Raw genomic sequence first — 25,949 nt, 5'->3', positions numbered from 1 at the left:
TTCGTGAGCTGGCTTTGGGTGTTAGGAGCTAGTGGGGGCTTCGAAATAATTTCGACCACTTCGGGTTCTTTAACGCGCACTGACATCATACGGCACACGGGCGCCTTGCATATCGCCTCCCTGAAAATGCGACCGCCGTCCTCGAGATCAGCAGTCAATCACCCTATGCGTGCCGTAAGACCTGTAAACTGCAGACATTACCTGATAAAGTCTGGACGTATTTACAAACCACTTTTTGTCTGCGCTTGCAGACCTGTAGCATGTCATTTTGACGCTCATATAAGGAATTTACTATGATTGAAGACAGTGAAGCAACAGATGTGGTCATGAAATCGTTTATTTACAAGTGAGCAAAAATATTTACAACACACAAGGTTTCAGTGTTTTCCGTTTCTTCACACTGCTCTGCTGATTGAAACTTTTAAGCAAAAAGTGAATCCTTGTGAGGCAATAAAAACGTATAACTGAGGCTGTCAGGGTAGCAGAATGGTCTAGGCAACCAATCTTTGACATTTAACCAATTGACTGCAAAATCTCGGCCACAGCTTTGGCATGCTAGCGTGTTACACTGAATTAAAAATAATGGGGTTCTACGTGCCAATACCACTTTCTCATTATGAGGCACGCCGTAGTGGAGAGCTCCGGAAATTTTGACCACCTGGGGTTCTTTAACGTGCAGCTAAGTACACGGGTATTTTCACATTTCGCCCCCATCGAAATGCGGCCGCCGTGGCCGGGATTCGATCCGACGACCTCGTGCTCAGCAGCCCAACACCATCGCCAACAACACCATAGCCACTGAGCAACCACGGCGAGTGTTACACTGAATAAACGAGTGAGTTTGTTTTCAAGGGCATGGGAGTCTTGCGCTGGAGTTTGAGGTATAGTAGCGGCGCCTGGTGGCGGCGCGGGAAACGACATCTGGGTCGTACCAGCTTGGGTCGTATTGAGCCCTGGCTGTGGCGAGGCACGTTTCTAGGCCGAGTTTTGCGTCGATTCGCATTTTTTTCTGCCCTGTTGCGAGTGCGAAAAGGCTCGTCATTTCTCACAGACCACGTCGACCACGCTGCGAGCTGGTCGCAGCCTATAGTTTAACGAAAACGGACTCTCCGTGTGCCGTGGGACGTAATGCTGGAAGCAGAAGGAATCGGCGACGCCGATCCGGAGGGACCTAGCTCAGCATCGAAAAAGCGTCACCGTCGATACTGCTGCGTCGTGGGCTCCCATGAACAAGAAGGCCTGAATCCCAACATCCGATTCTATCGTTTCCCTTCAAGGCCTCACGAAGCGGAGCGTCGGGCGCGCTGTATAACTGCAGTTCGTCGCGCTGGGTAAGCGAAACTTCGCGCCATGCTGACTGCTTCACCTCCTGAAGCTTGCTTGATTATAGATCTGCGTTCTAAAATTCGGTCTTTTGCACACAGTCCCGACGGCAGACCGACATAGCAGCAGGCATGACTGGTGATTCACGATTCGAAACCCGGCCACAGTGACAATTAACCACGACCTACGTGCAATTAACGATTCGACCGGTGCGAAGTGGTGAAGTGCCCAGGTGTGTGCAAATGACCACAAATGGCCGGGTTGATTCGGTGATAATTCACTACCCCACTACGAGCAGCACAGGTTAGAGAGTTATATGTGCTCATACTTGACCTCAAGCCAGCATGTTGAGGCAGCGCAGCAAGATAGTATTGATTACAGCAGATCGATTTTCGAGCGTTGTCATTAAAAGCTACATCAAGCGAGCAGCCCACGAGCTCGCGCTGCGCGATTCGCACGTACGTGCGAGCTCATATGCATTGCATCAGTTATTACCAGTTACTAAAAGGGACAGATATGACCGCTACTACAACGCAGGCCTAACCACTTGTTTAGCGGCATGCAGTCAACAAAGATTGCAGGAGACCCGCCGTTTCGCGGCATGTCGAAAGACCGCTGCCGTCGCGGCGCGTACGATCGTGCGCTCGAGCAGTTCGTACATCGCGGCATGCTGAAAGACCGCTGCCGTCGCGGCGCGTACCGTCGTGTGTTCGAGCAGTTCCGTACACATGATGTCTGCTTATCGCTGCTGTGGATTCATTTATAGCAAGCATTTCCTCGCGTTTGTGCGCCTGAATCTAGCAGCGTGCAAACCTTACCTGAAGTTCCACTTCGTACGCGACTCGCTTCACTTGCGATTGACACCGCGCTAAAACTTCGCCGCTTAATTCTTGAACGGCATGCACGTATTCGGCACTGCATAATTTCTTGCCTTTACGCAGCGTGCCACTCCTGAAAAAATCTTCGGCGCCCGATATTCGCTGCAGGCCGTGATACAACACAACCGAAAGTGGCGGGTCCATATTGTAAACGTGCTTTCCGAAGCAGACGCCCGAGCTTGGTACGACCCATTTTAGGACAGAGGGCGCTTTTTAGCACCTTTTTTCGCAGCGCCCCCTGGGCAATGCAAGAGCCCCATTGTCCAGCTTATAGAACGATTCTGAGGGATATAAAAGGCCCTGAAGGTTCCACTCTTTGGATGCCTCTGGTGGAAGCTCTCTGGGGATATTGCCTTTATGGTGCTTCGTAGTCTTCACAATATGTGGGCAAAACACGCCTTCTCGCCACATAACCTGCAATGTAATAAACTAGCCGTGCGTCGCTGCGGTGCTCAAAATAACTTTGGTGGTCCACAGCATCTCGCCCTCGAATGACGGAATGGCGGGAGGAACACTCCAAAACAGGCGACGAGACCAACTGACAGCGGAGGGCGCAGGCCAGCGCGGGAGTACCACGCCGTAATACCACGCCGCGAGCAGCAGCGCCACGTTCCCCCTGGTGGCATCGGTGCGCAAGGGGGTCACGCGCGCCCGAAGGAAAGCGCCGCCGGTATTCACACCTCCCCTTCTAGCCACCCTAACACGGTGACTTCCCATCATTCCCATGTAGGTTGAGGCACAAAACGATCATGAGAACCCCCGTAGACACTAGCGGCACATTTCCCTCTAGGGTATTTACTTAGAAACTCTATGCATTTGCCTTAAAAATTACGTTTTCTCGTCGCCAGCATAGAAGCACATGAGCTTTCCCGCTTGAAACCGAGCTGAGCTAGTGAAAGCTTTTTACGCAAGCGACAATATATGCGCTAAAGAAGCTTGTTGTAATCACAACAAACCATAATCAGTAATCAGCTGCCCACAATTTAACTGTGCTGCTGCTACGACTTAATAAAAACAAAAAGCGCAGCAGCCCGCTTGCCGATGATGTGGAAACACGGCGGGCTACGAAGACCGGATGGTGCCGCGGCACCCACCTGCACTGCAGCGCTCCTAGCAGCAGCCGTCGGCATTCATTGCATCCGGTGCCATAGAGTTTTCTACAAGAATTTTTTGTAGGAAACTCTATGTCCGGTGCCACTCGGAAGGCCGCGGACGGCACACTAGCCAGTATACTCTAGGTTCTAGGCACTATACTATGACTGTGCTTTCAAAACATGACCATGGCCAATGCCTCCTTTACTAGATGCCCGCCGCGTTGCTCGCTTTCCCATTGTAACGGCGGTTCCCTTAGTTGAAGTTAGTTTAGCATAAATTCAGTGAGGCGGCGCTCGTTGCCTTTTCAACTTCCGGCGGATGTGGCAGCGGCGGCTGAATGCATCCGCCGGCACGTTATATGCGCGGGCGTCTGTTAGTGGGCGTTATTGCGCGCCTCCGAGACGGTGACAGATGCCATGTTAGTCTCAGAGGCCACAGCACGTGATTGAAAGTTGCAGGCGTTCGCCATGAGAGGCGCTCGTTGCCTTTTCGCGGAGGAGAGAAAAGGGAGAGGGTCCGGAACCGAGCTACCGGACAACGCGGCAGGCATCTAAAGGAGGCATTGCCATGGCCTTCTTTATTCTATGATATGGCGCTCTCTTCGGAGGTTGCGTGTGGCGAGCTTAATCCGTCGGAACTTGGGACGAAAACTTAGTAACGTCACAGCTATTGTTTTACTTCATGTAGCCCTTGTTCCGCAATTCTCCTTGCTAGTTATACGTTATCTTGTTCTTGATTGCATCGAAGATATTGACTTAAAAGCCTTCGCATGTGTAATGCGAATACGAGCAACTCGTGAATAGCGCGTACTTCGGAAGTTCTAGGGGTCTGTTTTGACATTGCCCGAAATCTAGGACTTTTCAAACGTTTCACTTATTACGACTCTATCGACGCCGGCATGTGGCTGCGCTTTACTGCCGATGCCCTTACAAATTAAGAGGTTCTCAACAGAAGCAAATCACTGAATGTAGTCACGGATGGACTCGGAAGGCAGGCTACATTGAGAAGCTCTTTTTTCAAGCAAAGGCATTTGTCCAGAATTGGGGCGGATCCAGGGTAAAATAAGAAAAAGAGGGGGGAGTTTGGGGAAATGGCAAAAAGGGGGCGTCTAAGGAGTAGGTGGCGGGCCCCCAGGGCCACCTCTCTAGATCTGCCAGTAGTCCAGACTGACGCAAAGTGCCTAGTGTTTATTCGCCACGATGAAGCAGTTGAGAAAACGCGAGCTTAAAAACACTATTAGCACCCTTTCTTTTCCGAGTACTAATCCGGAAATGGGTCTTCTTGTTCTAATTATTCTACACTAGTCCTTCAGAACGACATGGGCTTCCCTCATTATTAAAAGGAGATCCCTGGCCATGTGGCCCCAGAGACAGGCAATGACTTTCCAAAGAATGAAGATAAAGCAGTCCATTAAGGACAGATTCTCTGTTTGCTTGGAAAAATAAGTGCCCAACTCATTCTGTGAATGAGAGCCCTTGGTTGAACGAGAGCTTTCCAAGACAGTCGACTAATGAAAGTTTTGAAATGCCACATTAGTTATGCTTCTAGGGCTAGCCTATATTTGCATGTATATGGTCACGTAAACTGTCTTTTCTTCCTGCTTAAGCAGTTTTTTTCATTCTTTCACGCAATCACTGCCACAGCTCTTACTACAAGCAGTGTAGCCCACAGCTTTTGCATAGTTGCTCTATTCTGTGAACGCATACACTGTCACAGCAGATCAGGTAGTAACGTACATAAAACCTTTACATATATTTCAGCTGGGAAGAGGCGTATCAGAATGAGCTGAATAACTTCACAAACCACGGTGATGTGGGTGAAGTTTGGTAAGTATTACCTCTCTAGTCAGCTCCTCGTGCAAATGTTGCACCTTTTAAGGTGTAACTAATTCCACAGCAATAATTATAGCTGTTCATTATGGTGCATCGTGTCTCAAATGTGTGCCTGGTGATTTTCTGTCGGGAAGCAGATTCATTTAAGAAACTATTGAGCTCATACTCTTAGAGAAAGGAAATGCCTGTGAGGATGATGATTGTTGACAGTGTTTGTGGTGCAAAAGATTAAGAGCAGAAAGCAGAAACGTAGAGGAAGAGCACTCTCTCTGTCTTTTTTTTAATCTTTCCGAGCCTTTTGCGCCACACAACATCGTACTTTGCAGAGGATGGTGATGCTAATTGTGTGATAGAATTTCACCCCAGAGTGTGCGAATTTCCAGTCCTATGCACATGACTTTAAGAACACTTCATTAGGGAGGTTTGGACTAGGGGATGCAAGCAGCCTGGGCAGAGTTTGGGATCTTGCGCATGTAAGCTGCTTGCATCCCCTAATCTAAAACTCTCTACATTTGAAAGCAAGGACTTCAAATTATTTACTGACCTCTTTACGCACGAACTAGGTCCTGTGTACTAGCACTTTGTGGCATTGTGACTGTAGCAAAATGGCTGTTTGGCCCAGTTCGTTCATATTCTAACTTGTGAGCAGCACTAAAGAGTCTAGGCGCATACAATACATGGCACTGTTGCATGCACCTTTCATTGTAGCTTGTTTCTTTGATGCCGTAACTACTTAACTATAGTCACTCATGTGCTCTAATCTATTTTATTGCGGCGGCAATCTTCAGCTTAAGTCGGAAGTTTCCAGCTTTTGCCAGCCAATGCAGGTCCCACATAGTTAACACCCAAATAGCTTCACTCATGCAATGTGCATGTAGTGACTTGCAAGAAATTACCAATCACATTGATATCGCCATAAAGCAATTCCAAGTATTGATATCTTTGACAGCAGCCCATGCATTTTGGTCAAATTCCAAACTTGCTGCTTCTGTCCACATGGTGTCATTTATGTTTCCTTAGAAGATTTCTGAATGCTTTCTTTAGGTTTGGCAGCAAGAATGAATGTCGTGTTGTCAGGTGGTTGCTGCAGCATGCTGAGAAAACGAGCCATATTCTGGACATCGGTTGTGGAAATGGGCACCTTCTTGTACACTTGGTTTGTTACTCTTCGTTTATAGTTGACCACATAATCACTTGAGGACATCATGAGCAGTGGCATGGTTGAGCTGTGGTGTAAATAGGCTTGCATTAGTAATTTATTTGGGGCCACACATTTTTACTGTAATGTTTAAAAAGTTATTTAATACAAGGCAAAAGAATAATTTAATAAGTACATATTTACACAAAGTGCTTTCTGTAGCCCTCATCTTGTAAACTCAGTTGCAACTAGGTAAGCAAAAATAATTGCACCTGGTTCTGCTCGTTTGTTTTAATATCTGTAACTTTGACCTATGGTTTATCTTGGCATAAGCTTTATGGCATGCAGGCTAACTTGTTGTTGAGCTATCATTTGGTTGTCATTTGGTACATAAACAACAACATTAAAACAGCGCAAAACATCAATCGCACAAATGAGACAAGCAAGTGAAAGAACGAAGCTCCAAATCGGTGCTTCATCTCTCTTTCTTGTCTCAATTGTGTGTGTGTGCCGTTCTCCATTTTAAAGTTACACCATGGAGTCAAACGCTAAAATTGAGTCCTGAACTGTGAATTTATTGGAAACATCAAGTCAACATAAATTCCTACCGGCCTTCTATAGGATAAACCAAACTCTGTGAAATGAGCTCGATTGACAGTTAATTGTGCAGCTGGCCACAATAATACAATAGGTACTCTTACAGAAGCAAAGGTCTTTGGAGCCTGGCCTCACAGTTTATCAGTCCAGAAAGCCATTTGCGTGCTTCAGTACCTGAAGGCAACAGACTTGAGTGCCCGACTGTAGACATGTTGCACCTAGTTTAGTGCATGTGAAAGTGCGATGTAGACTCATGTCTTCTCTCTCTCTCTTTCACTCCTCCCCACATGTAGGGTAGCAAACTGACTTAATCTGGCTAAACTCCCTGCCTTTCCTTCCTCCCTTCTCTCTCTCTATTCACTTTCTCCATGCAGTTACTTACAGACTGCACGGCCTAGTTAGGCCACACCAGAAATTGCTACAAACATCATGTATAAGCTTCTGGATGTTGCCTTGCTAGTGGAGTAGCAAAAGGATGCATTTTCTTCAAGTAGCAGCAGCACGTCACAGTGGCACACCACGTTACTAAAGCATTTGGTTCATTGCACATTTCGGCTGACTGCACTGCAGCTTGTGCCCCAGGTGGCTCCCTCACACTGTACTTGAAGGACAATGTGGCATAATTGCATAGATACCATATGAAGCTTTGAGTGCCATGTTGCTGGAGCACATGAGAGGAGCACAATAATTTGTGCGCATGCTGATGAGTGTATGTCAAGCCTCCAATGCCTGCACGGTCCAGAATAATATGTGCTTTGCTGTGTCATTCAGTCCTTTTCCTTGTCAGTGTGACTAGAAAGAAGGCAGTGCTGCACTGTAAAGGTGGAGAGGTGCCCTCAGGAGAAAACCATCACCAAAAATATCCTATGGCACAGCCATGCTGCATGGAATTCAAACGTGGGCTCTCCACTTCATTTTAAGCTCCTAAATTTTTTTTTCGCAACTCTAGTTTTCATACTTATGACTGCACATAACAGAAAGCAGAACCAAAAATAAAAATTCAGCAGACACACTTAAGACTGCTTACGTGTAGGAATGCGAAAGTATTATACCGTTTATAGACCTCGGAACGCCATGAATGCGCTAGTGTTATACACTCATGATGCAGCACCACGTCCTCCTCATTGGCTGCACCGCCTTGTGCCCTGTAGCACACACACTAGGCTTCTGATTTAGTTAGCCACAAGTGTGGGGCCGCCGTGGCATCGGGGAAGCGTGCTTATCTCGCACCCCGGAGGCCCGGGTTCGACACCCACCCAGACCGAAATTTACAATATTTTCTTTTCAAAGCCATTAATTTACTTTGTTTACAGGAACCTCCCTGAGAAATTTGACATCAAACCGAGCATTTTTTTAATGTGTTTTTACTCTTTGTGCCATTGGCCATTTTTGGTACCATCTTTCAGTCACGCTGAATACGATGGATTTTCACTCAATGGGGCATATAATGCTTTCACATTAAAATCGTTTTCTGTCAGACCAACTAAATGGTGCAAAATAAAAATCTTATGCTTGTCACTTAAGCTTGTCAGGCCTGAAAGCACTTGGCATGTTAAATGGAGCGTTCTCTTTTCCGGGCTTTGTGTATTTTCATATTTCATCATGTGCCGAGTGGGCAATAAAAAGGGTTATAATTTTGGATAGAATTCTAATGGTACCTATAATTAGTATAATAATACATCGATATTTTTCTAAGATTAATTAATGATACTGATAATGTTAATGAAAGTGGTAAATGTTTTGTGTACAGAGGACTTGGCACATGTGCCAGGTGTGACATAACAGAAGATATACAAGGCATGCAGAATTGAGTGCATGATTTATTCCTGCACATGGCCCTTCCCAGAAGTAAGGCTTGGTGTGCAAACTGAGATTGTATGCAGTGGTTGCTTTGCGCCGGAGATCTGGAATTTCAGAGGCAGAGAGGAGCCGAGAGGACCGAAGGAGAAAGAGTGCGTATACTGTTGTCACAGTTGACTGTTCCCTGGGACATTACGGGCCTACGAAGGTTGGGTTTTGCCTGAGTTTTCTGTAATGGATGAATTAATGAACAAATTTTTTCTACTGCCATTCAATGTTTGTAGCATGCACCTCATAAAACTGGACCTTTCTTAGGCCAAAGAAGGCTTCACCAACCTGACAGGAGTTGACTACGTTGAGAATGCGGTGATCCTTGCAAAGGAATTAGCAGCCAAGGAAGCAGTTTCTGTCCTTTTTGAGGTGAGCCCATTTTGAGTTTATTGCATGTGGAGAAACACTTTTTCACAAAGGTTGCGCTCCTTGCTTGTCAAGGTCAGATGTGCAGCAGAAGTGAAATACGAGAGCATTTCTGGAGCACACTTTTTTGAAAGTTGATGCAGTGATTACATGAGCCTACACAGTGATAAATTCAACAGGAATCAGTTTGACCATTTATAGCTGTTCTAAAAAATTTACACTCACAAACCAATCGCTTCACCTGCTGCAGTCGACGTGTCGTTCTGCTGAACATTGGCGGGTTCGATTCTCAGCCAGGGTGACTTTCAGTAGACACAAAATCCAAGAACACTCATGTGCGTAGATATACACATGGCCAGAACTAATTGAGAGCATTCCACTTATATCATGCCATGTGTTGTATTGGCACATTAAGCCCAATAATCTGGTTTGAAACTAATTGCTTCTCTGAACAAAAGGACACTATAGTAAATATGGGCTCCAATCTTGTGTGTACTGTTTCCTGTGCTTCCGATGAAATCCCTGAAATCAATAAGTTGCATTATAAATATTGTTTTGCCCACAGCTATGGGCAAGTTCTCTACATATAGGGCAATTGTTTATGAAAAACCTTGCTCATATTTGGAAAAAGGATCTCCTTCTGAAGTGTGCAAACTTCTAAAGGGCACTTGTGTTACAAGGCGACCGACTGCCTGTTAGGGTTATGCACTTCTCTCTAATTGGAGAACAGACAGGACACGGAGTCACCACCCAAAGTTACCCTGTGAGGGTCTGCAGTGAGCCCATCAGATGACCCCTGTGCGCAGGCATGGTAACGTGCATGTGGGCCTGTCAGTGGAGTGGGCACCTGTAAGCAGCAACATACAAAATGGGCGTATACAGGCATTATCGAGGCACACTTAAATTATTTATTATCTCCTATAGAGGTTCAATTTTGATGCTGTGACATTACTGTAGATTTATAGCATGACATCTCGCTAATTGGCTGGTTTTTATGGAGAACTCGAAACTGGAAGATGTCTTTTTGTCAGACCTAAGTGTTCATGAACTTAAAAAAATTCACTGTGGTCATTATCTCAGCTGCAGAAGAGGTGATACCCCAGTCATCTGGTATTGTGCGCAAAAAGCTAAATCCCTGGTGGACGAAAGAGTGTACCGACGCTAAAAAAGAACAAAATAATGCCGGGGGAATCCTATGGAGGTACCCCACCTATAGCAACCTCTCAAACTTCAAACAGGCCAAAGCCAAAGCACGATTTATTCGAAGACAGGCGGAAAAATCATCATGGCAAGAATACATATCTTCAATTATTAGTACGGTCACATCAAAACGAACGTGGGACAAGGTGAGGAAATTTAGAGGAGAGCACTCGTTATACACAATACCACTACTTACATGTCCAGGCACACAAACAACACTACAGGACCAGGCCAACTTATCAGGTGAACACATTTACAACATCTCCAGCTCAGCAAACTATTCAAATACATTCTTAAAATATAAAGAGTCGGTGGAAAAGCAGAGACTGCCCACCACTGGGGCTTCAGCTAAAATGTATAATAACCCCACCACAATACATGAATTGAACAGAGTTCTTTCTGCTGGTAAAAAAATGGCAACAGGTCTTGACCGTGTCCACTACACAATGCTGGCTCACTTATCTCAAGCATCGGTAGGGGCACTTCTGAAATTTTTCAACAAGATATGGGAGTCTGGAGTAATGCCTGCAGATTGGAAAAATGCAGTAGTAGTGCCTTTTCTAAAACCTGGTAAACCTGCAACATCCCTTAGCAGCTATAGGCCCATTGCACTAACAATGTCTAGCCAAATCCTATGAGAGCATTATAAACATAAGTCACATTCATCCTTGAAACAAGAAGCCTAATAGACAAGCACCAGTGGGGATACATAAAGGGATGCTCCACCATTGACCATCTCGTGCGACTAAAGCATGAAATACATGAGCGGTGGCGTAGAGGTAGAACACCCGCCTCGCGTGCAAGAGGTCCGTGGTTCGAATCCCGGTGCCGCGCAATTTTCCACCGGATTAAAAAAAAAAAAAATCCGCGTGTTGATAAAATTGCATAAACAGGCCTGGAGTGTGGCCTGATGCCGGTGACCAGAACCGGTAACACACTCCCTCACCAGAGCAGGATTGGCCACCCTGGTGCAGTACTTGGCCACAACCTCCTATATGAACACAACAATCAAACCCCGGCCCTCAGTCCCCAGCAGCTGCGAAGCAACTGACCACGGCGGCGGTCAGACCTGCGACGCTGCAGAGGGTGCTAAGAATCCCTGGCTCCGGACAGGCCGCCATTGGAATATGAACCTGGCAACGTTTAACGCAAGAACATTATCTAGTGAGGCGAGTCTAGCAGTGCTATTGGAAGAATTAGAGGGCAGTAAATGGGATATAATAGGGCTCAGTGAAGTTAGGAGGCCAAAAGAAGCATATACAGTGTTAAGGAGCGGGCACGTCCTGTGCTACCGGGGCTTAGCGGAGAGACGAGAACTAGGAGTCGGATTCCTGATTAATAAGAATATAGCTGGTAACATACAGGAACTCTATAGCATTAACGAGAGGGTGGCATGTCTTGTTGTGAAACTTAATAAGAGGTACAAAATGAAGGTTGTACAGGTCTACGCCCCTACATCCAGTCATGATGACCAGGAAGTCGAAAGCTTCTACGAAGACGTGGAATCGGCGATGGGTAGAGTGAAAACAAAATACACTATACTGATGGGCGATTTCAATGCCAAGGTAGGCAAGAAGCATGCTGGAGACAAGGCAGTGGGGGAATATGGCATAGGCACTAGGAATAGCAGGGGGGAGGTATTAGTAGAGTTTGCAGAACAGAATAATATGAGGATAATGAATACCTTCTTCCGCAAGCGGAATAACCGAAAGTGGACATGGAGGAGCCCGAACGGCGAGACTAGAAATGAAATAGATTTCATACTCTGCGCTAACCCTGGCATCATACAAGATGTGGACGTGCTCGGTAAGGTGCGCTGCAGTGACCACAGGATGGTAAGAACTCGAATTAGCCTAGACCTGAGGAGGGAACGGAGGAAACTGGTACATAAGAAGCCGATCAATGAGTTAGCGCTAAGAGGGAAAATAGAGGAATTCCAGATCAAGCTACAGAACAGGTATTCGGCTTTAAGTCACGAAGAGGACCTTAGTGTTGAAGCAATGAACGACAATCTTGTGGGCATCATTAAGGAGTGTGCAATAGAAGTCGGTGGTAACTCCGTTAGACAGGATACCAGTAAGCTATCGCAGGAGACGAAAGATCTGATCAAGAAACGCCAATGTATGAAAGCCTCTAACCCTACAGCTAGAATAGAACTGGCAGAACTTTCGAAGTTAATCAACAAGCGTAAGACAGCTGACATAAGGAAGTATAACATGGATAGAATTGAACAAGCTCTCAGGAACGGAGGAAGCCTAAAAGCAGTGAAGAAGAAACTAGGAATTGGCAAGAATCAGATGTATGCGCTAAGAGACAAAGCCGGCAATATCATTACTAATATGGATGAGATAGTTTAAGTGGCTGAGGAGTTCTATAGAGATTTATACAGTACGAGTGGCACCCACGATGATAATGGAAGAGAGAATAATCTAGAGGAATTCGATATGCCAGAAGTAACGCCGGAAGAAGTAAAGAAAGCCTTGGGAGCTATACAAAGGGGGAAGGCAGCTGGGGAGGATCAGGTAACAGCAGATTTGCTGAAGCATGGTGGGCAGATTGTTCTAGAAAAACTGGCCACCCTGTATACACAATGCCTCAAGACCTCGAGCGTACCGGAATCTTGGAAGAACGCTAACATAATCCTAATCCATAAGAAAGGCGACGCCAAAGACTTGAAAAATTATAGACCGATCAGCTTACTGTCCGTTGCCTACAAAGTATTTACTAAGGTAATTGCAAATAGAATCCGGAACACCTTAGACTTCCGTCAACCAAAGGACCAGGCAGGATTCCGTAAAGGCTACTCAACAATAGATCATATTCACACTATCAGTCAGGTGATAGAGAAATGTGCGGAATATAACCAACCATTATATATAGCTTTCATTGATTACGAGAAAGCGTTTGATTCAGTCGAAACCTCAGCAGTCATGGAGGCATTGCGGAATCAGGGTGTAGACGAGCCGTATGTAAAAATACTGAAAGATATCTATAGCGGCTCCACAGCCACTGTACTCCTCCATAAAGAAAGCAACAAAATCCCAATAAAGAAAGGCGTCAGGCAGGGAGATACGATCTCTCCAATGCTATTCACAGTGTGTTTACAGGAGGTATTCAGAGACCTGGATTGGGAAGAATTGGGGATAAGAGTAAATGGAGAATACCTTAGTAACTTGCGCTTCGCTGATGATATTGCCTTGCTTAGTAACTCAGGGGACCAACTGCAATGCATGCTCACTGATCTGGAGAGGCAGAGCAGAAGGGTGGGACTAAATATGAATCTGCAGAAAACTAAAGTAATGTTTAACAGTCTCGGAAGGGAACAGCAGTTTACGATAGGTAGCGAGGCACTGGAAGTGGTAAGAGAATACATCTACTTAGGACAGGTAGTGACTGCTGATCCAGATCATGAGAGTGAAATAATCAGAAGAATAAGAATGGGCTGGGGTGCGTTTGGCAGGCATTCGCAGATCATGAACAGCAGGTTGCCATTATCCCTCAAGAGAAAAGTGTATAACAGCTGTGTCTTACCAGTACTCACGTACGGGGCAGAAACCTGGAGGCTTACGAAAAGGGTTCTACTTAAATTGAGGACGACGCAACGAGCTATGGAAAGAAGAATTATAGGTGTAACGTTAAGGGATAAGAAAAGAGCAGATTGGGTGAGGGAACAAACGCGCGTTAATGACATCTTAGTTGAAATCTGTGGGAGATAAGTGGTTCTCTCCTCCGTACTCTTGGGACAAAGGAACGACAACACAGTAGTGCAAACAGTCACAAGGGCATTTATTGCACCTTTCATAGATCAATGCCTGCTAGCCGAGTTCATATCCCCAAAACATGCCGATGGGCGCGCGACAAATCTAGAAGTCCGACTCACCGCGAGCGAGCGAATATGTTCGCCCCATGCTGGATCCCAACGCCTGGTCGTTCGCGTGTTCGGTCACGCCAACGGAGGCGCGCTCGAAGGCCGCCACGCGAGGCGGTCTCGCAGAAGCATGGGTCGCCGCGCGCGCGTGGGACGTCCACGCCGTGCGCCCGACCCGCCGGGAAAAAGGGTCGCTCCACCCGCGGCACGGCACGTCCGTGCTGCTTGCTGTCTCCAACCCAAGAGCCCAAGCGCCTTCCCTTTCGGCGCCCGAGTAACCCCGCCGCGACAGTCGCGCCATCTCTCGCACCGCGCTTGTACCACGCCGCGGGCGCCAGGCCACGCGAGCCGTGCGGGAAAACAGCATATCAGGAGATGCGCTATGCGGGAAAAACATCAGGGGACGCGCGAGAGTCACGCATCCCCACAAATCAAGAAAAAGAAATGGGCATGGGCAGGACATGTAATGAGGAGGGAAGATAACCGATGGTCATTAAGGGTTACGGACTGGATTCCGAGGGAAGGGAAGCGCAGCAGGGGGCGACAGAAAGTTAGGTGGGCAGATGAGATTAGGAAGTTTGGAGGGTCAACATGGCCACAATTAGTACATGACCGGGGTAGTTGGAGAAGTATGGGAGAGGCCTTTGCCCTGCAGTGGGCGTAATCAGGCTGATGATGATGATGACCTATTGGTTTTGGTTTTGTGCTACATAAACCTACGAAAATGTCCTAATTTGTTCTTTGAGTCAAATTGGCACTATATAGGGCACACAAAAACAAATAAGCATTTGCTTAGACTCTAGTCATTGTTGATTTACAAGTTTGGAAAAGTAAGAAGCATATTGAATTTTCTAAGAAACAATGTGGTGGTGTAGTGCAAGTTGTACATCAGAATGCTTGTCTGGCACTAATTTCTGTTGTTTTATAAGTAGCACAGCTGTAATAGCAATTGTGTAAAGCATTTTCTATCTGCGCTTCCTCTTACGTTTGAAGCACTGATGACGCGTGTTGGTAATCATACTCTTTACTGCATGTCCTCCATGTTGCTCTGCTGCACTCATTGGCAAGAGCAATCTGCAGCAAGTGTCATCGGAAGCTCCCATCTGCCGTTCCGTGAATGACACTGGGTAGTACCTACAAGTGGCATCGGTGCTGTTCTCATGTTGGCGCAAGTATAATAGCAATTCAGGATTGACAACACACTTTTCTTGGTAGCAGCCATGTGGAGCTTGATAAAGGCACTCACAAACTTGCTGTGGAAGCAGGAAGAAGTCTCACTTCCATGTGTTACAGACATGATCACGTAATGTGAAGCTGAATTTCAATTATAGTACTATGAAGCTTCTATTTAATTTGGCTGCACACCATGATTTGCAAGACACAGTGAATACCTACCTGTAGTGGAGTGCTGTTGACATGTTGGTTATTAAAGGTGAAATAAATGGCACATTTCCAGCACAGTTCTTGAGATTGTGCCTCAGGGATGCATTCCTTGTGTGCAAGATGCAAAGGGCTGCTGTTAGTATTGCCAACTGTTGCAGAAAATCTATTTGCTATTGGTGGTGCAGTTGATGTGTATGTGTTACATACACATCATGTATTACAAGTTGGCATGTATTACATATTGGCAAGATTGTTTAATAATTTGATTTTGTCAGTTCCCATGCATTTTTCTTCCAAAGCTTCAGTAGTAATATATGCCTCAATTAGCAATGGTATAATGAGGACAAGTTGTCCCCATTATACTTATTACAACTTCATCGCACATCAGCACATTTGCGTGAGAGGGAGCACCTGATTTATGAACTCTTCTCATGGTGGTTTTCCAAGGTGGGCGACATTCTTGAACAGGACCTGCCATGTCCCAGTTTCTCAAGGAAATACGACTTCGTCTTGGACAAAGGTGAGCATTTTTCGTATGCTGTGTGAAGGATTTGCACCTGCAGAAAGCAACCTAGCTCTCTTGTTCTTATGAAATTGTGTCAAAAGGCGAACAAAGTACACATGTCAGTATAGCAATTTAGTTTTCACATGGCAGTGTGCATTTGAACTTGGCTTCATGTGAAGGCTTCACACATTAGGATTGAAAAAGGTTCCTCATTGCATACTTTTTAGATGATATAAATGTGAACAGTGCACATATTTTTGTCCATTCATTGCAGGGGTCATATCTGCAGTGCTAAATTGTTGGGCTAAATTAAAGGCAATAAACGTGCTCACATATGCTTGTTTTATACATAAGAAAATGTTTCACAAAGTGGATGAGCTCGTTATCAAGATGTACTAGTCATCTGTCTGCCCTGTCAGTAACCCGTGCAGTAAGTGGTGTAATGGTTTGACGCTTGTCTTGCAGGAACGTATGATGCCATCAGCCTCTGTCCAGACAATCCGCAAAAAAAACGCAGGTGCTACCTTGAAGTTCTGTCACAAATCCTTGCAACTGGAGGCCATTTTGTGATTGTGTCATGCAACTGGACACAGCAGGAACTGACAGCACACTTTAAGAGAGGTTGGTCTATCACATGAACTCTTAAGATGTATAAGCAAGTACACTATACTGTTCTAGTAAGACTGATTGGCATTCTGGCAAAGACAGCTGCATGTGGTTCTTGGCCATCACCTGCTTACTCTTTAGCTTTTTTTTTTTTAGTTATTCTTTTTACAGTTTGACTTCCATTAATTTGATCTTGATAGGACCAACAATATTGATGAAATCATACGGTGGCTCGAATTAAGCAAGACGCAGAAAGACTGCCAAACACATTACTGGTTTCATTGCCAGCGTTTTCCCGATTCTAATACGCCCTCGAATCAAATGTGTGCCCACTTTCCATGTGACCAACATTTGTGTCTTGCCGTATAACATACAAACAAAGCAAAGGTGGTTTAGGTTTCGTATCCTATTATACTTTGCCTAAAGGTGGTTGAGCGAAGGGGAAGCGTGATGACAAAAGAAGGCACATTAGATGCACAAGCGATCTCGTTGTCCAGTAACCGTTATTATGTTGGGCAAACAGGACAGCATATAAATAGAAAGCTTTAGCGTGCCCGGTATTCCACTAAACAGGTGGAGCACCGCATGAGCGAGGGTAAATGCAAGCAGCCAGAGCCATGCCACCACCTTGTGGTGCAGAGCTCGACCAGACAAACACAAGCGTATATTGCAGTAAACAAGTAGTGTGTTCTACTTTGCTGCTGGTGTAAATTTTAAGCAGTGGTGTATTTGTAAACACATGTTCATGCCCCCGCTCACCTGGTATCCTGCCTGTTTAGCAGAATACCGGATGCGCTAAAGCTCTATAATGGACGGCTAAGAGAGCATGGCAACAAGGCTAATAAAATGCTACCTCACAGTTTTTCTGGCACTGAATTGCCAGAGATGTGAGTATGAACCCCTTTTCAATAAAATAGTTATTGTTGGGAGAAAAAGATGTTTGACGATTACGATACTCCTTAATGCGAAATTTGAGTGCAGCTCAATACGTTTCCATTTTGCGATGTATTGAGGCAAAGAATTTGAGACCGAAATCACGACATCAACTGGCAGTGGGCCAGTACCATCAGCGCCTTCGCAGAGGGAGCAGCAGTTTGGGAATGCTGGGACGATGCGTGGTATCGGAGCCAGCTGTGGGGGAAGATGACGACGAACGCATGAGCGGTGGCACAAGCACAGTTGCGCCATGGGATGCCGACGAGTTGGCTGTGGAAGAAGACGATGAATGCACGAGCAGGGGCAAGGGCATGTTTGCGCGGTTAAGCAGACGCTCAACCTAGGAATGGGCACCTAGGAGTCACTCTGAAGAATGTGGAGTCACTTGACTAATAATTGAAGCCTAGCAAGTTCACTATTTCTGTGATGCATGTGTCAGTAAAACTTTCTTAACCTTGACTGAAAAAGAACTGAATTTTCAGCACATATTCCTGGTTTTTAGCATGAAGTGACACAGAGAAAGACTAGAAGAAGACAGAACAAGCACTTTTGTTTGTCTTTTCTCAATTCTTTTGGGTGCTCTGCTTGGTTCCTTCCAGGTTTATTATTATTATTATTATTATTATTATTATTATTGTTGTTGTTGTTGTTGTTGTTGTTGTTGTTGTTGTTATTATTATTATTATTGTAATGTGACTCACATGACCTGTGATATCGTTCACTGAAGGTACTTTTGTTCGGCTCGGCAAAGGAATTAAACATCACTGCCTGCCTATGCGTCCAATGTGTTGTCTTTCGTCTTTGTGTTTCCCTGCGCTCAACCACCAGCTCTACCAATAAACCACACCGCCACCCTTGCTGATTATAATGTGCAGGCAATATTCAGTCCAATTTTCATTTTACGAGAAGGTGCACGTTAGAATTGGGTAAATACCGTAATCGGACATTGGTGAGCTATAATTATTGCTTGAATATCTTCGTATGCAAATGGGCATTTTCGACAGGAGATGACATGCGTTCAACGCATTCACTGTCCCCTAATCTCCGCCGAGACAGACGCTGCCACTGAAGGGGTCACTATTGGGGTCACCATAGGTGTCGGGCATGTGCGTGCTGACTGGTCAGGTTCTAATTAACCGGCGAAGGCCCATTTCAGGATTAAAATATCAGAAGTTTGGGCCCATAGAAACACATGGGCACTAGCCGGGACCTTTGGGCGTGATTGAATTAACTGAAAAATTGAATTAATCGTATTCGAATTAACGAAAGTCTGCTATACAAAGTAAATTTGGGCCTGTCTTTCTAGCCAAATCACTCGCAGGATTCTCAAGCTGTTTGTCATGTTTTATTGGGCTTGGACTTCTTACTCTTTTTTCTTACTTTTTCTGAAAATGATGACCTGGAATATACTTCGGCCTTCATGAGTCTTTCCAATCAGAATGACGCACTAAGTTAAAGTGTACCCCTGATTAGAAATGCTGAGACTGAGGTTATCATCACTGATTAGCTTCAATGCTTTGGAGAAGTCGTATTCGAAAGAAGAAAGGTTATTTTCTATGCTGAACACATTATGTTGATGGAGTCAAATTATTGAAAGCAGCAAAACAGCGCTAAACAACAGGATGAGGAGAGGGACACCAGCGCTGACTAACAACCAAGTGTCCTTATTCTTTCAGTCAGCATATATATATATACTCTGCCGCTATATATGCTGACTGAAAGAATAAAGACACTTGGTTGTTAGTCAGCGCTGGTGTCCCTCTCCTCGTCCTGTTGTTTAGCGCTGTTTTACTGCTCGTAATCATGAACCAACTAGCCCAAATGCGTACTCTTCTGTATTGAAAGGAGCTGCGACAATAATTAACATTTTTATTTGTTTAGATTTAGGTTGTGCTACTTATTAGTATTTGTTTTGAAATGACTGTTTGTTAGCTCTGTTTTGTATGGCCTCCATGGTGCTAGAAAATGCACGTGGTGGCTGCTGAAATGCTAGCTGTGACCTATGTGAACTGCTTGAGCACTGCCCGAGACATCAAATACATTGGGTTGCATATCTGGCTGCCGCATCAAGATTGGGATCTGAAGAAAATTCAACACCAGCGATGTTTTCTGGGGGTCTTCAGGATGTAGCACATTGATTTGGGTATCATTTTTTTCATTGTGTTGTGATTATTGGTTTGTTGTCTATTTTATTTTCTCACAATCATTCTGTTCGAATAGCACTTTATGGTATGCTTTCCATCAAATATTTATAGAGGAACATCCTTTCAGTTAGCCCTTGTGATTTTTTGTTAGTCCTTTCTTCTCGTGTGGACCTTAGTTATGCACCCTGAAATGATTGAGCCAATATGTTGCAGGAATTGAAGTTTTGAGACAGTGGAGTTGTCACTTAATTTGTCTCCACCGGGCACTGCCATTCTGTGGCATGTTAGATACGGGACCGTTTCCTGAGCCCACTTCGAGTTCCCCAGACCACATCGAATCGCACCACAGCTAATTAAGGAGCGCAGAAACACGGATACCACATTCCTGAGGCACGGCACGTGCAAACAAATTGGCGGACCCCACTTCGTGTGCAGCCGGTGGAGCTATTCACTGCTTGGCTCTTCCCGAAAGTGAAGCGAGAGCCTGGCACTGTGGCGGGTAAAGTGGGTCCCGAAGCAAGACGGCTGTAATGCGCCGTGACAACCTGGTGGCGTCGCCCCCATCCATGTATTGTGACGGCGCATTGCAAGTCAGCAAGGCAAGACCGCAGGAAGAAGAAAGCCCTCGGACAAACACACGAGCAGCGACTCTCTTCGCCGGGTGTGACTCCATCGCACGGGCGCCTACCATTGGCCGAAAATGGCGTCACCTGAGCGGGCTCTCCCATTGGCCGAACGTGACTTGTCTTCGAGACACCAAAGGGCTTAAAAGACGCAGACCGGAAGCAGCAGAAGAGGATTCCTAGAGCATTCCTAGAGCATTACTTGATTCATCTCTTTTGAACTTCTTGCCACGGGCCGCAGCGTCCGAGTTGCTGCCGGCCCGTAATGACTCTACGACTGTTAATTGACTCTCACTGTAAATAATGTAAATAAACCTCCCAAGTTTTCATCCCGACATCCTCCTCAACTCCTACAGGCAATAGCGGTGGTCCCATTTTCTTTTCCCACTGTGCGCACACTCGGCTTGTTTCCTTTGCGTTCTGCTCTGTTGGTGAAGCAGACTTCAAGAAAAGGCAACCTGTAAGCTGCACTGCTAAGGCTCATTTCTTTCTAAAATGGAGCCCTAAAAGATATATTGAAAAGTCATCACCTCTTAGTGCAAAATGTTATGCAACATGTTTCCGAACGTGTTGGTACCAGTTTTGGCTTGACTGAGACTAGTCAAATTCGTAACCTCAATACAAGTGCTTAGGAATTTACTAAAACTGTGGGCAGCAGTGTCTCAGGCATTTGAAGTGATGGATGTGATAAAAGGTCACAACTTTTAAATCCAGCAAATACAAACCTCATTATAGTGAAGTCATATCCAATGCAAAAATTGACTTCGTTATATCCAATATTCGTTATAAGCATGCGTTTGTTGCACACTCATGTCACTGAGATTTTACACTTACTTCGTTATATCCGTGTTCATTATATTAACATATGACTGTACATTCATTTGCTAATGGATTTAGACAATCTTATAGAAACGGGAACAGGGAATAATAACTGAAAGAACAGGAAGCAGAATATTGTTCATATTTTAGCTGCCTTTTCCTGCAACATGTTTTGTTCAAACCTGAAAAACACACTGGAATAAGTGCAGTGCACTTCACTGAGTATATTCCTGATGAAATTATTTAAAAATTAACTAGTGATGACAAAGCTAGCTCAGTGTTTGCTTTCCTCCTCAACACAATGTTTGCTCTCATTCATTCCAAGTGGATATGCTAGCAAACTGACCAGCTACAATTTGTAAATTGCGACATGTGCCAAAATGAATTACTTAAGAATCTAATTAGTGAATTTATGCTTATTAGTTGATTGTACATTTCAGTTTATTCTGAAAGTAATGTCCACCTAGACTAGAATTATGCTATTGCCACAGGCAATATTTAATAATTCTGTATAGTCTAAAAAGAAGATTAGAAAAAAAATACAGCCAATATACTGCGTGTGCAAGCCTTCATTATATAGTATATGAAAATGTGGGATCTAGAAATGGGTCATAATTATAGCGAAATATGTTTTGTTGAACTTCACCCGAATAAATTATTCAATGTATCCCTGAACAATTTAAAGGTTTACACACTTGTAAAAAGCAATTATTCGCATTCACTCAAATGAATCTCTACAGGAACGACTACTTTCTTGACATACTGTACATTGAAGTCTTTTCAAGTGATGTTATTGCTTTGGTAGGGCTTCATGCAGTCGCAAATTTTCAAAGATGTGGCGCCCAGCTCAATTGGCGCCCGTTGGTGGAAGCTTCTCATCCTTGGGGCACACAAAATTGGCCACTGACGTGTGCACTGAGTAGTCTTTTTTTTTTTTTTTCCCTAATACGACTGTGGTAAATGCCAACCCTGCTGCTATCTTCGACACTGAATTGAAAATTCACATCAAGTGCTTAGCTTTGTAGGACTGAAAGGGACAAGCGTTCATTGGCTTCGGGTCTCCCATCCACGGATACCAGGTGTGACAGTGGGTCATGATGCTTTAGAATGCTGCACCGCAAGACAGTGGGAGAGCTGCTTGAGCATACTGTCATGCATTTCATGGGTTGAGGTCTGGTGCTATTTCTTGCACCATTGCACGAGCCAGTCCTTGACCCATGCAGCCCACATACCATCCTCTGAAGATGCACCTTATTCTGCCGTGATTTTCAGCAGGCCTGCGCTTTCAAGGCCATTGCGGCATTAAGTTTCCAGCAACAGTTACGAGCCCTGGTGCTGTAATTGTTCAGCTACCATGAGAATGATGGGCTTGTCTTACCTTCGTGCTTGGCGCATTAAACATTCTTGTGGCATTACTTACTATGCTTTAAAACTTCCAAGAAAGCATATTTTTCTAAATGTATGAAGGCTTCTATGCACATGCATAATCATTGCAAATTGGTGCACTAATAATGTGCTGTTCTCTTGATAGCCATCGATTTGCCAAGTCACAAAACCATTTCAAGTCGGAATGATCAAGTTGAGTAGGATGCCCAGTCATTGCCATGCTCGCTGCGCCACCACATTTGCCGTTCACTAGCACCAGAGTTCCCTCCAGTAAATTTTTGGAGGAAGCTGTATGCATTGCGAGACCTTTTGCCGTTTTTGCATACACGTGTGCCTCACTTTCTGTCTTCGCCGATTTTCTTTTGCAGACCTTGTGCTCTTGGATACCATACCAACGCCCACATTTTCATTTGGTGGCAGCCAAGGGAAATCTGTGACTGCACTGGTTTTTGTGTGCAAGTCTCCCATGGAAAAACCTTGACAGCACACATCTGTCTGCTTTTCGTTAAAGGCGTTTTTGCTAAATGTGTGAGACCCACTTTCTCAATGGGCAGTGTAAGATTCGTCGGTCGATCTCGCCACTGCCACCATTTGTTAGAGTTGTCGGACGATCTACGAGCTGTAGGCCGATCTCACCGCTGCCATTCAGATGTAAGATTTGGCAGTCGTAGCTGTAGGAAGGAGCTTGACTCTTCGTCGGGACTTAGGAAGGATTTATTTACATGTTATTTACAGTTGAACATGAGATACATCGACAGTCTAGCGTGACTCCCAAATGGAGCCCGCAAGACGAGCATACAGCAAACAGCTTACGAGCACACAGCTCACGAGTACATTTCGAGCACGACAACGAGCACACTCTAGCAGCCGACAATCGCTGCTTATGAGCACTCCGCTCGACGTCATAGTTTGACGTCATTGTAGATGACCCGCCCTTTTGGAGGAGGCGGGCTCTCGACTTGGAGGAGGAGGGGGACTCACACACACGCGCACACACACACACACACACACACACACACATAGGTGCAATGGTCCGGAGCCGACATCAGAGGGGCTTCGTAGAACTCTGAGCCCTCCCCGGTAGCGCCCCGGGTAGCACATTGCCTTGCGTCTTGGTCGGCGCGTGGGAAGGAGCCCTCGTCAGCGTTCCCGCGGCAACTCCCCCACTCATAGCAGAACAGGGCGGCATTGTCGTGTTGCGCACAAAGCCTGCTTCGTCGAACTCGGAGCCGACCCAGGTGGCGCGCCCTGGTAGCACATTGTCTGGTGTCTCGAAAAGCGCATGGGGAGCTTCCACCAATTACCTCCCCTCGAGAACTCCCCTGAGCTGACCCCTCGCCACATAACTGCCGGTTATCCGCAGTTCTCTGAAGTGCGCCACCGTCCCGGTAGGATCGGAACACGTGCAGTGGGCTGAAATAGCTGCAGGCCGATCCCAACAGCAGCCAAGCCAGCTTTGGAGCGTATGCCCGAGCTGCTCTGTAATAAGCGTGTAATCATGCAATGCTCAATTTGGCAAATCATTTCTGCAGAAGCCTGCAAGTCGGAAGAAAGTTCACGAAAGGGAAAAACTGTCATCCACGTGACTGTAGCACAGAGCTACAAAGGAAACCCATACAAGTGCATCCCGGACCAGGACAAATTTTTCTTCAACCACAAAGCTTATTTTCTGAAAAACCCACACGGATGTCCTTTGTAGCTTTGTGCTACAAGACGGGCAGATGTGAAGTTTTTTTTCTCCCCATTTCAAAAGCTCAATTTTGGTGCACCTGTGGAGTGCGTACAAACAAATCTGTGTTCGCTTCACCATGTGGCAGCGACCCAGAAACAAAGAATTCAACCGCAAAAACCTTTCCATCATGCTTGCCTTGTTTTGCTTTAACCCACCTTTGCCACTTTCATTGGCTGTGTCATGTCTGCACCATTTCGTGTGTGCCAACCTTGGATGGCTCTGATGTGACAAGCCCTCCATTCATCATTTAACCCTCTGAGGGTCGATTTTTTTTCGCCATATGCAACCGCTCAGGGTCGATTTTTTTATTGCAGATTCCAATATTCTTAGGGACTTTTTTCGAACAAAAAATTGCCGTAATTTTTCTAGGGTGACCGTAAAGTGAGAAAAAAATATTTTGCATTGGTATATATGTACTCTTCATGAATAGCAACAATAAAGAAGGGAATAAACTTATAAAAATAAAAAAAAATATGCATTTTTATACATATAGTTCAAGGCATTGAAAATGCACACACGAGAATATTTCGCAATGTACATCGCAATATTTCGCAATGTGCATATTTCGCAATATGTACATCCATAGCGTAATCGAACAGCATAGGGGCACACACTCGAGAAAAGTGTGGTTGTGCGCCCGTCAAAAAAGCGAAACGTGTGGCAAACTTCCGCTAATCTTCATCTTATTACCAACCAGAGTCAAATAGTTCTTGCGAGTCTAAAAAAAAAGAAAAGCAACGGAAAGCATGCACGGCGGCATCCTTCCTATGCACACCCCTGTGAGCACTAAACGAGCGAGAAACAAGCAGTCGCCCTTTGAGTGATTAGTAACAAGATAGCCATCAGTTTTGCAAGCGCAAAAGGAAGAAACCGCCCGCGGAACAAAACCCAAACCGCTGCCCGCGCACGCGCCAATGCGCAATCTGTAGTATATAGACGCGCAGGAGCAAACTAGCTCTAAAACAAACCATGCAACAAAAAATGAGAGAGGGAGGTGCGCCAAAAAAAATTCCCTGTATTCCCACATAGTGGCAGCACATGACAGAAATGAAAAAAGTTAGGAAATTGGTGCACTTTTTAAACATACAGACGGCGCCGTAAATATACAGCATTGACCATTTTGAACTTGTTCTCAGCGTCGTATATTTACGTCATTCACCCTAAAAGGGTTAACTACTGTAGACATGAACGCTACATTCCGCACAGTCAGCCATTTATATTGGAGTGCTTCTCAAGTAAATTGTTAAACTGTGTGCTGAATCTCTGGATGTCCAGAACATGGAAATCACACTGTGCTTTCAGTTAGGTCGGAGCTACTTTGAAGCATTCTTTGCAAAGCAACATTTCATGAAGTTTCCAATCCACTTCTTTCACAGAGTATGATGTAGTCAGCTGTGGATGACAGACAATCTTGCAGGTATCTTGCAAGTATATCTTATCGTATTATAGTATTGCAAATATCAAGTATAACTTAAAACATCACTAATTAACTTAGTTACTTACTTTACGGCATATATTGAAATTTACAAATTGTAGCCGGTGAGTTGGCAAGGCACTTGGTATGAATTTGCAGAATGGGTTTTCAGGGTGCAGTGCTCTAGTACCTATATATATGTGTGACCAGATATGTTACAGACTCTGAACAAGAGCCACATTCTGTCCTAAAT

At 45.2% G+C, this 25,949-nt stretch overlaps 1 protein-coding gene across 7 annotated transcripts; it reads left to right on the top strand.

Moving 5' to 3' along the window:
- Positions 1-3,832: 3,832 nt before the first annotated feature.
- LOC126527432 (EEF1A lysine methyltransferase 2) lies at positions 3,833-23,075 on the top strand. 7 transcript variants are annotated; one of them, XR_008611602.2, is made up of 8 exons: positions 3,835-3,950; positions 5,057-5,122; positions 6,173-6,284; positions 8,979-9,083; positions 15,217-15,275; positions 15,979-16,051; positions 16,502-16,657; positions 20,011-20,674. XR_008611602.2 is itself a non-coding variant. In XM_055068428.2 (7 exons), exons 1-7 carry the CDS (start codon positions 3,886-3,888, stop codon positions 20,073-20,075), a joined length of 717 nt encoding a protein of 238 aa, XP_054924403.1. In that variant the 5' UTR covers positions 3,833-3,885; the 3' UTR covers positions 20,076-20,674. The 7 variants fall into 7 exon arrangements, 3 of the variants coding, with proteins under 3 accessions (XP_054924403.1, XP_054924404.1, XP_050031227.1); XR_008611603.2 differs by having other exon boundaries at positions 19,936-20,021; XR_008611601.2 differs by lacking the exon at positions 20,011-20,674 and adding an exon at positions 22,919-23,075 and having other exon boundaries at positions 3,837-3,950.
- The last annotated feature ends 2,874 nt before the right edge of the window (positions 23,076-25,949 follow it).

Source organism: Dermacentor andersoni, chromosome 9 (genome assembly GCF_023375885.2).
Source record: "Dermacentor andersoni chromosome 9, qqDerAnde1_hic_scaffold, whole genome shotgun sequence".
NCBI classification, from domain to species: domain Eukaryota; kingdom Metazoa; phylum Arthropoda; class Arachnida; order Ixodida; family Ixodidae; genus Dermacentor; species Dermacentor andersoni.
This window is presented reverse-complemented; position numbering and strand designations above follow the sequence as displayed.